General features: G+C 39.7%; 2 protein-coding genes across 4 annotated transcripts in view; both read left to right on the top strand.

The window, feature by feature from the left end:
* The first annotated feature begins 913 nt into the window (after positions 1-913).
* On the top strand, positions 914-11,386 carry c13h19orf47 (chromosome 13 C19orf47 homolog). 3 transcript variants are annotated; one of them, XM_030151832.1, is made up of 8 exons: positions 914-939; positions 2,072-2,159; positions 2,357-2,471; positions 2,808-2,889; positions 6,127-6,252; positions 6,380-6,454; positions 8,445-8,518; positions 9,631-11,386. In XM_030151832.1, the coding sequence occupies exons 1-8, from the start codon at positions 921-923 to the stop codon at positions 10,159-10,161; spliced, it is 1,110 nt and encodes a 369-aa protein (XP_030007692.1). In that variant the 5' UTR covers positions 914-920; the 3' UTR covers positions 10,162-11,386. The 3 variants fall into 3 exon arrangements, with proteins under 3 accessions (XP_030007692.1, XP_030007691.1, XP_030007690.1); XM_030151831.1 differs by having other exon boundaries at positions 6,380-6,481; XM_030151830.1 differs by having other exon boundaries at positions 6,380-6,529.
* A 134-nt stretch (positions 11,387-11,520) lies between these two features.
* Positions 11,521-14,534, top strand: part of ttc9b (tetratricopeptide repeat domain 9B) — a 35,636-nt gene continuing 32,622 nt past the window's right edge. Inside the window, exon 1 of the mRNA XM_030151833.1 lies at positions 11,521-14,033. Within this exon, the coding sequence (XP_030007693.1) occupies positions 13,550-14,033 (484 nt within the window). The 5' untranslated portion in view covers positions 11,521-13,549. The remainder of the gene's footprint in view (positions 14,034-14,534) is intronic.

The following is a 14,534-nucleotide window of genomic DNA, read 5'->3' as shown; positions in this document are numbered from 1 at the left end:
CTTAATAAGTTCATGAAGGTGCTTTGATGTCAAATTGTCTATTTTTCTGTGAATATATAATTTCATTTAACAAACCTCACAGTTCTCTGCACAGGTAGGCCTACTGTCTACATATTTTTAATCACTTAATTGGATTTAAAAAAGTGAACCAAAGTGCAAATTTGTGAAAAATTTGCAATGTTGCTTTTGCAGTCCTTGACTTTCTGTCTCCTTTGCTGTACTGTAAACTTTCACAGCACAGCAAGAACATGGTGAAGTTTTCTTTTTCCCTCTCATAGACTGCAAAAGTTGGATGAGTTGCCTCCTTTAATGATGGGTTGACCAAATGTAATTCATTTCAATTTGTGAAGGAACTACGTTAATAAACATATTATAAGGTTCATGTCTCTCACTTTTAAATGCTTGTTCGTCATTGGTGTTCTTGACCTATGCATGTTCGTCTATTGATTAAAAATTCGTAAATTTAACTTATGTGGTAAAAAAAAAAAAAAAAAAAAAATCTGTTTTTCATAGAAATATGCAAGCTGATCCTGGCATATCCTTGTTTAAGTACATTTACAGGTGTTAAAACATGATAGAGCTTTAAGTATCCCAGCAACATAACTATTTTTTTTTTTTTTTACAATAAAAGATAAAACAGGGCAGAAATAATGGACAGATAAGGCCTTGAAACACCCTATATTTGTTAAATAATTACATCGATACGTTACAGTTAAAACTTAATATTATACAAACCTCTCCAAAATAACTTATACGTCGTTGTCATGGAGTACGACTCGACATCTACTTTAGTTTTCAGTCTGTGTCGCCCCCTAGCGTCTATTTGATCAACATACATTTCCTGACATTAGCGGAAGTTACGTCACAGCAAATGCGTTGCCGCACCGGACGCAGTGTCGTCACACACATTTGTTGTAAACATGGCGTCCGTAACAACAGGTGAGAGCATAAAGGCCCGGTTAGCCAACGTTACCTAATAACTAAAATAAAAATGTTTCACTATTTAACGGTTAGATATGAATGTTGCGTTAATTTGAATGCCTGACTAGAGTTACGATTTACTGTGTTAAGTATGGATGCTGCAGATGAACGATAGCGCCTGTAATTCAAAGGCTAGCTAATGTAGCTACCGCTAAAAATGCTAATAGATCATTGTAACATAATTTATTTCTGGCTTACATCTACTATTTGACTCTTATTGCCAAGACAAATTCAGTGAGGAACATCGATGAACTTTGGAAGTGTTAGTAGTTGTCCATTTTGACTGGGTTAGCTCGTTCTGTTTGCTGTGCTATGCTAAAATCAGTTTACCGCTAAATCGAAATTAGATTTCAAACTCATTTTTTCATTTTCAAGTGGCATTATATGTAGTGCTATATCTTTGAAGAATTGTATAGCTGCAAGTTAATATGTATATTGTCCAGTACATGTTTATTGCTAAGTGCTAAATGATTGCAAGACACCATGTGTGTTTGACTCCGTTGAGTTCATCAGTTATAGTTGGAGCATGGTGGGCAGAGGCTTTGTGCAGGACTGCAGCTGTTGTGTTCACTTCGCCCTGAATCTGTTTCTGCAACCGTGTTTCATTATTGCTGCTAAAAATAACGTCCAGCTGGCCTTGGTTAACATGGAGTAGACTTCGGTATGCTGCTATCTCCCCAGGCCTTTTTCTCTGTGAAGTACTGACAAGATATCAACTTAAGCTAAAGAGTCGAGTTTCTGTTACTTAGAACCAGAATGTGTTGAGATAATTTTGTAATTAGCTGATCAAGCAAGTTAATTAAGGATTTTACTATTTGTTGAGTTCTTTGTCATTTGTAATGTGATGTTTTCAGCTTTTCTCAAATGTGGATTTTCTGCAACATTAATATAAGTAGGCCTATTTCAGGTTTGGGGTTTGACTAAACTATGAATAGTGTTAGTTAATAACACTTCTGATGCTACCTAGGCTAAGTTTTGAATTGATTTTAAAAAGATTACTGTCAGTGTGATAAAAATTTCATGCATTCATTTATAAATAAGCCAGCAGGTTTGTCATGCGGTTTAATAACCTTTATTTTTGTTTCTGAAGCCACCTCAGAGTGGATTCAGTTTTTTAAGGATGCGGGTATCCCAGCTGGCCTTGCTGTTACATATGCAGTGTCCTTCGTAGACAACAGGTAATATATTCCAACCTTTTCTTGGTTTGATATAACGTGCAGGGGTAGCCCAATGTTCAAATATTGTTTATTTTTTCCTGCACGGAATGTAAACATCTCTTTCATACATGCATCAAAAGTTAGTGCTACTATTGCATTTCATGGTTAGAAAAGAATAAATGCAACACTACATTTAAATAAATTTTTGTTTCCTGCAGAATTCAGAAAAATATGCTGATGGACCTCAGTAAGGACATTATGATGGACCTTGGCATAACAGTGATTGGTGATATCATTGCTATTCTTAAGCATGCCAAACAGGTCTACAGGCAGGTGAGAACAAACCTGACAGATTTTCACAGATGGTAACATGATCTAACACAATAAGGCTGGATAAATTTACAGTGATAGCTACGTAATACAATAAGTAATTGCCATTGTGATACATGTGCACTTCACATTTATGGAAAATTTCTTGTCAGTTGTAAAAAGGGTGTATCCAGCCTTTTATTTTTCTTCAGTGAGTTAATATAATTTAGAAACCACAGAAATATTGGCTTCCATTATCTTAAGTAATAGAAAGTCATAGCAATAGGTCAGGGGGAAAAAACTGTGTATTGATTGATACTTTTTATCTGCCACAGTTTCTCCTCTACTCTCTCTTTGTAGGACATGTGCAAAATGGCCACAGAAGCCATCTCCTCAGGACAGACCAGTGTTCAGGCTGAGCTCAGAAGAACAGCCAATACTCGTAAGTCACTGAATTCTTCTGTTTTCAATAAACCATTACATAGACTACATATTGAAGTGCTTCAAGTATCAATCTTGAAGCTATTCATGAAATGGATTTCTGTTAGTCATTCACAATCATCAAATGAATTGAATAACACACTTATGGTTTAATGGACTCAATGTCTTTGGCAACATTACTGCAAAAAAAGATATCCTGTCAACAGTAGTTATGCGAGTTACATCACCATAGTGACTTGTCACTGTCTGTGTCAATGTAAAGCCTGAACGCACGTACAGAGGTAGGTGTCATACAGAGGTGAAACAGATGGTGTGTTGCAGTGTGTAACACATGTAAATCTGGGCTTCACCAATATTTACAGCTGCTAAGATTAGGTCACAGTGATTAGTAAAACTGAAAACCAAGAATGTTGTACAGTGCAACCCATTATAGTCCTAATTTTAATGGTCATAATAACCAAAATGCTGCTCTAACAGAAATAGCATCATCTTTCCAAATGCTTTCAGTTTGCAGGGAGACTGTCATGTTTTTCTCTCTCTCATTGAGGCGGGAGGTAAGCCTTGTGTTTGCTCCCACTCACTCCTTATCCAGGGCAGTGACAGGTGAGGAGATTGTGTGAGGTGGATAGGGGTTACCTATCAAACTGTAACGTTTGATGTGCAAAATTAGGCCAGGGAAAATAGACTTGTCCTCTGTAGCCAAATGTCTCCAGATACAGGAGAACTGTGGTCGGCAGATGTTCATTCATTCTGTGTATGATTGTCTGGGACTGTGGCTTTGTTCACAGAGTTGAGGCTTCATGACAGCATTGCTGGCATTATATGGAACTGTATTCTAAATATGCTTCCATTAAAGCTATACCGTATCATGTGGCATTTTTACACTTTTCTTTTGTCATCTTTAAATGCTCCTAATAAGTGTGTGTCAAACTAAAATGTAAAAGAAATTCGCCAGGTATTGAAACTCAAAAATGTTTAATTCTCATATATTTCTAATAAAAGTCTGACCAATCATTTTAGTCGGTCCGAATAAAATAATTGGCCGAACCTGACTGAGCCTCCTGTCAATCATCCATTACGGCCGTCCAGCATCCGATCCATTATCGCCGTCTCGCATCCGATATGTGTCCCTCTGAATCTGACGCTTCACTGGCGCTGCTTCTCCTGTCACTGACCACAGTCTACTGTCTAGGATGTGTTTGGATAGAACTGACATGCACATGTGGAAGGGATTAAATGGATTTATGAACAGAAACGACAACTGAGGGGCACAAACGGGAGTCTGATGAATGAAGGATGGAGATAAAAGTCCGGAAGTCAGCTGTACTGGACTGAACAGGTCTGCATAAAGCTCAGCTTTTATGACGGTGGGACTCATACAGGTACATGTACATGGTGTCACACAATGTAAGATGATGTAGGATGATAATTGTATGGACTATGAAACTTCAAACGTACACGGAAAATTCGCGGAGGCCGCGCGTTCACAGTGTGCGCGCCCATCCCCTGGGCACTGCAGTGAAGACCCTGACCCAGTACTGCACAGACCAGGTCTACTGATGGAACAGGAGCCGCGGGCCCGCGGCAGGTGGATGATGCATCTGATTACTGAGGGAGGGGTCCACGGACACGCCAAAACGGACCGGACCTCCACCTCTGCTTCCTCCTCCGTTTGCATCGCGCATCAGGAGAGGAGGAGAGAGGAGGAGGAGCCTCAGAGCTCAGGCAGAGGGAAGGGGGCGGGGCTTTGGAGAGAGGCGGGTTGTTCATGTTCAAACATTTACTAAGTGCTGTGAGAAATGCCACATTGGTAGGTATAGCTTTAACTGCGTTATTGGTTGATTGGCTAAATCTGTTTCAGTTGTCCAAATTAGGGGTCAGGGACAATCCTGATTCAATAAACAGACCAATAAAGGGTTTTGTTAATTACTTAAAAAATGTAGGTTTTGTCCTACTTACACCAAAACAAATAAATACTGAATGTAACGTTAGCGCCACCCCCCATTAAAGGTGCTACTGGAGGTGAGAGAAACCTGCAGTAGCTACTGACAGCAGTCTGTGGTAGAACTACTCTAGTAACTTATGAGCAGAGGCATTGATCATGATCATAGTTTAACAGGATTGTGATCCATCTGCATACTTTTGAAGTGTGCTGTCTTTGTGTTTTTATGTGTAAAAACTATATCCAAATTTTAGTATCCTTGGTTTGACCTAATCATGGATTCAAGAAACCCAGATTCTCCACGGGGGTACTGTGGTAATAACCAGGTTACTGTTACAGGTATACACCTTATCCTGGTCACTGACTGCTGTGGATTACTGCATATGTGCAAAGTGATTTAATGGAAACACAAATGTGGTGGTGACAACAAAAGCGCTTTATTACAGGAACAACAGAGGCGCAGAGTTTTGTCTTTCAGTAATTAAAAAAATACTTATCTGATTACATGAGGAAAAAAAAACATTGGAAACCAGACCATTTCAAGTGCAACTTGTCAGGTTATGGTAAAAACACACTACAGGGTGACAGTGACAGTATAACAGCTAGAGAATGTAGATACATGATTGATACCGTTAAAACAAATCATTACTGCTGTGGTTCCATTTAATAGTGCTAATACAATTTCTATTGCCACAGTAACTTTAAAGTTTAATGTCAGATTAAAGTACCACAAAAAGACACAAAAAACATTAGTAATGAGTAACCAGGATATTTGGGGGGAATAAGTATCCAGATTCCTTGGTATGTCACGTAAACGGTTTATCATATCCCAATTATCAACATCAGGATAAGTGTCTTAATCAGGATACTAGTGTACATGTAAATGCAGTTATGATAATCAGTGTCATTGCTGGGGTCATGTCCTTAGGTTTCAACTGTCAGTAGACTGATGATGTCAGATGACATTGCACAGGTGAGTTAAGATATTATTGAAAAGCTGTTCAATGACAAACCTGCAGTTACCAGTTGTTACCAATAGGGGCTGCTAAAGAGAACAAAATTGAGATCTGCCTAGATTGTTACTCTAAATAATGTTGATACCTTGTGAGTGTAACCAATTGCATGATAATTGCTTAAGTTAAAATATTATTATTTTTACTATTTTTCCCACTTATGTTTTGCCCCTTCGCTGGTGTCAGAGGGTAATTGTTATAGGTGCAAAACATCTTAGATTTTAAAAAGGAAACAGGCTAAACTCACAGTTAAGAATGTGTCTGTTTTCTCATCTTTTCTCAGCTGCCACTCGTATGATTGCCAACGCTTTGAGTCATGACTCCCCACCAGCCACTCCAGCTCGACGATCTGACAACCGCCTCTCCGTCACAGTGTCCAACGTGCAAGGAAACAAGAACAGCAAAGCAGGTGAATAGCAAACCTTCCTGATGTTGACCACCCTAGTCTCCACGTGTTTGTTTCTTTGTATCCATGAGCCTACACTCCCTTTTTATTTTACTTCTGTTTAATACGTGTTTACTCACCACTTGTTCAGTTATAAGTCAGCCAGCAGATGAGGGGAACGGTTTGCCAGCAGTGAAGCGTCGGCGTGTGACAGCTGAGATGGAAGGCAAGTACATCATCAACATGCCCAAAGGTACCACGCCACGTACACGCCGCATCCTGGCCCAGCAGGCGAAAAAAGGTAGGCCTGACCCAGTATCCTGGGCGCCTTGCCGACAATCGCTTGACTGACGCTGATGCTCACTGCAGCTAGGAAATACTAAAAATTTTCATCCAACTTCCCTCATACTAAACCTGAAACTCTTACTCTGTGCTTGAAAACATCACTTTACTCTCCATTTATTTTCATCCCTTGTGTTCTCTAATAATTCTCACTACTCTTATAATGCCATTGGATAGTGCTTATTTATACCTTTATTCCCCATATTTCTCCAAAATCTAACACATACAATCTATTGCTGTGATTTTTCTTTCTTCACGTGAATGCAAGTTGTTTTGGTCTTTAAAGAGGGATGTAGGTGTTCGCATTTAGTTTAGTCTATATCTGGCCTAAATTAACAAATATGAGGTAAAAAAAATTAGCATTTGAAAGATGCTATACATTTCATGAGTCGTTTCATACTCATAGTTACTTTAGTTTGTATTACTGAAAAATTCACAATTTTTCTTCTTTTCAGGGTTTATTTTCTTACCAGGTTTTGTCATTTAGCTATTTTATGTCATGGAAGTAATCTGTTGGTACCTGACCTTCATAAGAAGTATAAATGTCCTGGATCAGCTTTAGTAATTGTTACATTAGAGTCATTTCAATCTTCTTTGAGTGACAATGTATACAGAATCTTGCATAACCAGACCTATTTCACAATTTAGTACTTTTTTAAACCAATCAGACCCAACTATGGTGGTTTTAAGCCAAAGATGCAGGGACAGTGCCTTTGCAAAGTGTTGGAGGAGAGGTGAGCTATAAACATTAAAGCGGCAAAATCTCCACAAAAGAAATCACCACAAAGAACCAAACCTGTCTCATAGTATGAGCCAAGTCCACACCAAAACTTGCCACTTTCGCCATTTGTGATTATGCCATTTTTAGCTTGTAGGCCCGGACGATCTCATGATCAACTGACCACTGTCATGTCTAACTCTCAGAGGGAATGTACAGAACATGTCATATTCATGTCAAAACTTTCTTACAAGGATAACATTTGTTTTAAATTTTATCTACAGTATGTGATTGTAGTATTCTACAGAGAGTGTTGCACTGTGTGTTTGTAGCATTAATGTCGCAAACACAGGTTACTGGGTTCATGAATGAATTTCAGTCTGTTTATAGCAGTGCTTTAGAATCGGTCCACATTAAAAAATTTTAGTTTATGTTGCTCTAACTTATGGAGGTCTTGTAACGTGTTGTTTTTTGGATGCTGAAGAAATAATGATGAAGATTTGGCATAAGTCCGTGATGTAGATTTGGTTGCAGAACTCTGACATACAGTGAATCTGATTAACACAGATGCTTTACAGTTAAGTTAGAGCAAGAATATTATTGTTTTATTTTATATCTCGGCAAGACAAATTAGGATCTTTATGTCTTGGATTAATGGAAATAACATAGATGTACTTACAGGAAAAATTCAACTGGTATGTACTTGTTCTAGATATTGCAGGGATGTTGGTATAAACTGATGCAAAATGCAGATTGTCTACTCTAAAAATACAAAAAAAAAGCCATCATACATAGTCCAAGCCTCCAAAAACAAGTAAAAACTCCTGCAAAAACCTGCTTACATTTTATAAGAGGTGAGAAAATTGTCATTCAGATTTTGGATCGTGATTCTACCTCAAAAGAACATATGATCTTTAGGTCAGATCGCCCAGTCCTAGTATCTGCAGTTACTACAATTCTGATTTGGTGTGTGAAAGCTCAATAGTTATAAAGTAATGCTTAATTTATTCCACCTGTGTGTGTGTGTGCATTTTTGTTTTTTTTCCTCCCTGAATTAAGCCCATCATTGTCTGTCATGCAGCCAAATGAATGTTGTTCTCACTGTTGTTTAATTTCTATAATTCTCAGTTTTTCCTTATTTCTTTCATTCATTCAGGTCTGAACCGTACCTCTGTGTTTGCGAGACTCGGGGCTGAATCAAAGGCAGACACAACCACAAGCAATAACAAGGTGAGACAATCTCTAGAGACATGATACTGGCTTGATTCTACTTGTCTTGTTTGGTTTTCCATTGGGCAAAAACTCTGGAGAGTATATGGTGCTTTATGTCACTGCCAAGGAACCATTATTTTGTGGGATGGGACTGAAAAGACCTTTTTAATTTAGGTTGTTTTTATTAGAACTGATTATACAGTCGCGGAAAAAATTATTAGACCACCCCTTGTTTTCTTCAAATTCTTGTTCATGCGTGGTACAATTAAAGGTACATTTGTTTGGATAAATATAATGATAACAACAAAAATAGCGCATAAGAGTTTAATATAAGAGCTGATATGTAGCCATTTTCCATAGCTGTCTTGACAATAACCAAAATCACTTAAGTTCTTACATCAATAGCTATGGCATTGTACTGCCAAAAACAGTGCTTTTAGGCATTCCATGTTTTCTTTTCTGTCTCTTTAGTCACATAATACACACAGGAGTTAGTACTTGATTGTATAACCATTGTTTTTGATGACTTTTCATGGTCTAATATTTTTTTCTGCATCTGTATATCAAATGAGTAGGAGCAAATGTTAAGGTAAAGAGAAAGTGTTGCGTCATATGTGTCACTGCATTAACTGCGTGTCCATAAAATTATCCAAGCTTCTGAAAAGTGGATTTTTTGCATTTCCATAAACATGTTTGAATGAATAAATCAGACTATTTATTGTTGTCAGGAGGTGATACTACAGAGCAGAGCATCCCAATGCTGTTTTTCATCTAAAGAGCACTGATGTGGTTTTTATGGTTTAAAATGAGTGATAATTTGGTCTCATCAGACCACGCTGCGTTTATGGGAACATTAGAATATCCAGGACATCAGGATCAGCTAATGACTTACTATTCTAAACTTATTATTACTTATTCTAAAAGTGTTTACATTCTCCCAGTAACTTTTATGGCAATACTATATGACATTGTCTATGAGGTTAAGGACTTTTTATTGACTTTTTCCTGGAGAAATATCTTGTACCCAAAGCAAATGGACTCGAGCTCAGCCAGAAAAGTGCCCTTATACCCCACAGTGTGTTATGTTGGACTTAGTTGTAAAGTCATTCATTATGTTTGTGTTTTGGTAGCCTACTGGTGTGTTCAGTCGTTTGGATACAGGACTTGAAGAGGAGGACCGGCCGAGACCAGGAAAGAATTCTGGAAATAACATGGATATAGATGACGAGGATGACAGTGATGGCGAAGGGTCCGTTCTCCAGTACGCTGGTGTACTCAAGAAACCCGCTTTCTCCCAGAAGAAAGAACCAGCCCCAAAACCAACTACACTCCGGCGGCTTGGAGGGAAATTCAAACTACCTCCCTCTGACACTCCCACACCCTCCTCCTCTTCTCCTAACGGCCTCCCGCCTGCAAAACTTAGTGTGCTTCAGAGACTGGGCACACACCCGAGCACGGCCGGTTCCCCTCCGCCCTCCGATACACAGGACAATAGAGTGACCAGCACCAGACCCAGAGCTCAGGACAGACTGAGCGTAGCGAGCTCCAAAGTGAGCAGCAGCACCGGGGCAGGGGGGGGAGGGGGAGGGGACTGTCTGGGGGCGCAGATGGACATTAAAGCTGTCAGTGTCTTCAAGAGACTGGGCAGCAAGAGAACCTAACACATGGATTCCTCATAATTATTCAGACTCTTTCTATACGTTCTTTATAAAATTTGTACCACCAGGATTCAATTAACTGGATTTTTTTATCGGACTGACTCTATGAGCAGTATTCATTATACATTGTGGCTTTTTGCTCTTAGCTAATTTTATTTTATTTTTTTTTAAGTCACTTTAGATCATGCTGCCATTGGACAAAAACTCACCTCTGTTCAGTGTCCAGGCTTGTAAAAAGAGGATTCTGTCAGAGTTCAGTGTATTTTGTTGCTCATTTAGAAATGTATTTATCTTAGTCATATCTGCCATTTATCATTTTTTAGAAATATATATATTTAATAGTATCACTTCACATAAGGCATGAGCATGACGCCAACCAGACTGCCTAACGGTGGTTTTGCCCCAGTCTCACATACAGAATAGGAACGCTGCTGCTTCAACTTCCCTTTTTTAGATTCCTACCTAAATGAATACAGACTAGTTAAAAATGTTGCCTGTCCTTTAAGATGAAACTTGTGGTCACTGTGTTGATATTTGCCTGAAAGTTAATTATTACTTAAAAAAAAAAAGTGAAGAGAACTGTATAGACTGTACTTTTTGACTGTACTTTTTTTTCATTTTATTCTTTCACAGTACAGGGGTCAGATATAGGACAAACTGTGGGGTGATTTATTTTTACCTTAACCACCTTAAACTTACCTCCTATAAAATGTATGTGAACTGAAAACTGTTAAGTGAAATGTTGGAAAGTGTCTGATGGGTTCAGCTGGAGCTTGAGAGAAAAAAAGGAACTACAAATGGTTACACTGAGTAACCTCGACAACACTTGAATCAAGAGAAAGCACCACACCTCCTCGTCTTCTTCTGTGTATGTGGAGAAGCTCACACCTCTGAATGCCCAACTTTTTACCATCATACTGAACATTTTCTATAACATCCTACTTGAAGGCTGAATCCGTAAATTATTTTCACATGCAATGTATAGATTTGGTAGACTTTATTTCACAGTGCAGATGCTGTTCTGCTACATATTTTTCTATGTGGACATTCTTGTATCGCGTTAAGAAACTACGTTGCCATCGGGGCTGGTGTCAGTAGGTAGCATCCGATCACCCGACCCAACACAGGCCTTTATGCGCCTGTGTGCTCCCTCTGTTTTCACACCAGAGCTTTGTTACACTGTAAATATTTTCAAATATTTAAATTACATGAAATAATTTTTATTGTTTAAAAAAAAAAAAAAGTAGAACAAAACACCACAATCTGTCAAGTTTTTTTTTTTTTTTTTTATCAGACTGAAAAAAAGAGAATCCCTCAATTTGACGAAAGTCTGCTCGATAAAATGATTAAAAATTAAAAAGGCTCTAAATGTGTTTACTACTCTTTTTTTTTCTCTGGAGAGAAAACTTGACATTGTCACGTCCAGTACTCTGCTAAACTTTAACTATGGCAATGACAGCTCAGTCAGTATTTATATTCCCTAGAGAGCATTAAACCGATCGTTTTTCAATAGACCTGGTCCCACTTATCTTATAATGAGGTTACTGCTGCATAATGTTGCCTAAACAGCGAGTGTTAATGTTTGAACAGGGCACGCTTATTAACATTGAACTACAGTATGGGACACACTTGACATGCTTTTCTCCCACTGCTGCTGTAAATTTTTATGACTGTTGAAGCATTTATACCTAAGGGAATAAATCAGGGTAATTCTCTCCAATTATGAATATTTATGTACAACTAGATTCTCAAATAACTCATCTGGAGTCTTCACTAAACATTGTAAATTAAAGATTATCCAAACAGGCTGAAAACAGCAAGTCCAAATTTACAGTGTTTTCCAAATTCAAACATCTGGTTAAAGATTTAGAGTTGTAGTTCTTTTCTAAATCACTTCAGCCAATAAAAACACTATTAGCTGGCTGTGTTATCTCTGTACAGTTCAGATTTCGGTAATTGATGTTTCAGTGTTTTTCCCCTCACACTGACTGAAACACTTTGCATTTACTCTTGTCAAGGAGACTACTCTGCTGCTATGTTAAAGTTATAGTGCGCATATTTTTCATCGTTTTTTAGTCCTACTCTAACTTTTGCCAGCAGCTTCAGTTTTATCTTGAATTATTCATAAATGTTTATCTGTGTGTTGATTGAAATAGAAATGACAGTTCACCCAGGAGGAGTTGGAAAATGAAGGTCCTCGATCTATGCAGCTGCTGACATACAGATGTAGAACTAATGTGATGTGTTTACATGGCTCCCAGTCTTCAAGAGGGTATCCTGCCCTTGCACTCAAATGCATTTAGAAAAGAGACATCCCTGGGCAACACCTTATACATCTCATCTATCAAATGTAAGGCTGGAGTCATAATTTAATTTACTTCTGTATGAGTTAAAGCACAGTACTTTCACTGATAGTAAACACTGTAGGGATCATGTGGCTGGCTGTTCAGTTAACCACATAAAAGTGTGTAATTGACACTATATCCTCTTGATGTCGCTCTCTCCCTCCTCCTCTTCCTCCCTTCTCCTCTTCCTCCTCTGGTCCCTGCAGCCTCCTGCTGTCTCTCTCCATCTCCTTGAAAACCCAATCAGCTGAAGTCATCAAGCTCCGTTTGGCCATAATGTGATGTTTATGGGAAGGATATGGGCTGGAGTAAAAAGCTAAATTTATTGTATCACTTTTTTTTTTTTTTTTTTTGTGAGGTGTGGCCTCTCAAACAATGGGGGTGACGTAATGTGAGTTATTTTATAAACCATTCATTCATCATTGAAAATACAGGCCCTTAATGAATGTACTGGCACTAATGGTACTGTGAATAGTGTCAATATATCAATAAAGCAGTTAGGAATAAGATGATTAAGTTTTGCTAATGGACAAAGCACTAGAATGATTTACATCTATTAAACTAGATTTGTTTGGATTTCTTTGCCAAAGTGCAGCGTCGCTCAAATCGTGTCAGAGCGAATCTGCATGTTTCTTCGGTCCTGCCATGCAAAATCTGGACTGCAGCAACGCCTCACGACTTCTCTTTTTTTTCCCACAATGCTGTGCGGTAGGGGTTGTCGTGTGTGCGCTGTCTGTGGTGCTGAAGCTGCGCGTGCCTCGGAGGTTGGTCGCTACCATCCAAATCCACCAGAGCATCCTTCCGCGAGAGGACCACAGCGAGGACTGTGTTTATTCGACGGTCGGCACATTCAGGATGTTTGTTCCAGATACACAAGGTTTATCCGCCTCTGTGTAACCGCACATATCCTTTAAACTGATCCACGTCTGTTCGGTAAGCACAAGCCTCAGCGGGACGCGCTCGTGTAGCCGTGTTCGTGGCTGTTTAGTGAGGCTCGTCGTCTCTCCGGTGCCGCCGCCTGCCAGCCGCTCCATCCCGCATCCTTTATGCACAGCACGCTGCTCAGGTCCTCCCCAACAAAACACACCTTCGTGTCCGAGCACCATGGCCCGCTCCAGCCGCTTTTACTGAGAGACATGGAAGCGAAACAGCACCAGATAAAGAGCCTGAAGAGCTACCCGGAGACCGGCGGCCGGAGCCTGGCAGCGGCCGCCGGAGGGGACGGAGGAGGCGGCGGCGGAGGTGGAGGTGGAGGGTATCGAGTCGGATCGGCTGAAATGGAAATGGAGGCGAAGATCCAGAAAGCCATCGACTTCAAAGTGGAGGGTCACCGATGCTACAAGGAGAAGAAATTCCGGGAAGCGATAGGCAAGTACCACCGGGCGCTGTTGCAGCTCAAAGGGGTGCACGTTGTGGACGGGACGACGGGATCCGAGGTCAACCTGCTGAACCAAGCCGCGGCCAAGCTGACCGAGGAGCAGCGGACGGCCGTGGAGAGCACCGAGATCGAGTGCTACGACAGCCTGACAGGTGAGAAGAGCCGGTCCACCCACACCAAAAAACCTGTCTCCCGTTTTAACTCCCATGTAGAGCTGACACCATTGTTCATGGTTCACCGGGTTCACACTATTTCTGCAGGTGCTGGGCTCCTGTTTATGCAGAGACAGGTGGAATAAAGAACCGTGCACATAAAAACCATACTGTGCATGCTGCTATTACAACTGTCATTGTAGGAATGTGCAGACTGTCTGAACAGATTAGTGTGTTAGTTAGTGTGTTATGACTGCACATGCAATATCTCATAGCAGAGTCATGGCCTCTTAATAGCTCAGTATCGTTCAGTTCATTTATTTCAACATGGTGATTCTATGTTTTACAGATATATAGGATGACAGGGGTCTTATTTAAGGGAAAATTAAACATGTAGCAGATGGGATGTATTTGCAGATTCAGTGTGTTGTTGTGTTGTTTGGCGTTTCACACTGGAGTTATAGGTGAGATCCAATGGGTTTGCACTTCCTTCAGATTTAG

Source organism: Sphaeramia orbicularis, chromosome 13, assembly GCF_902148855.1.
Source record: "Sphaeramia orbicularis chromosome 13, fSphaOr1.1, whole genome shotgun sequence".
Classification (NCBI taxonomy): Eukaryota; Metazoa; Chordata; class Actinopteri; order Kurtiformes; family Apogonidae; genus Sphaeramia; species Sphaeramia orbicularis.
The sequence above is the reverse complement of the archived record's forward strand: the minus strand, read 5'-3'. Positions and strand labels throughout refer to the sequence as shown.

Bases quoted from the DNA above. Each gene is read 5' to 3' on its own strand.
- c13h19orf47 (XM_030151830.1), top strand. The intron at 2,160-2,356 runs GTAATATATTCC...TGTTTCCTGCAG, and splicing joins GTGTCCTTCGTAGACAACAG to AATTCAGAAAAATATGCTGA. The intron at 6,253-6,379 runs GTGAATAGCAAA...CCACTTGTTCAG, and splicing joins AAACAAGAACAGCAAAGCAG to TTATAAGTCAGCCAGCAGAT.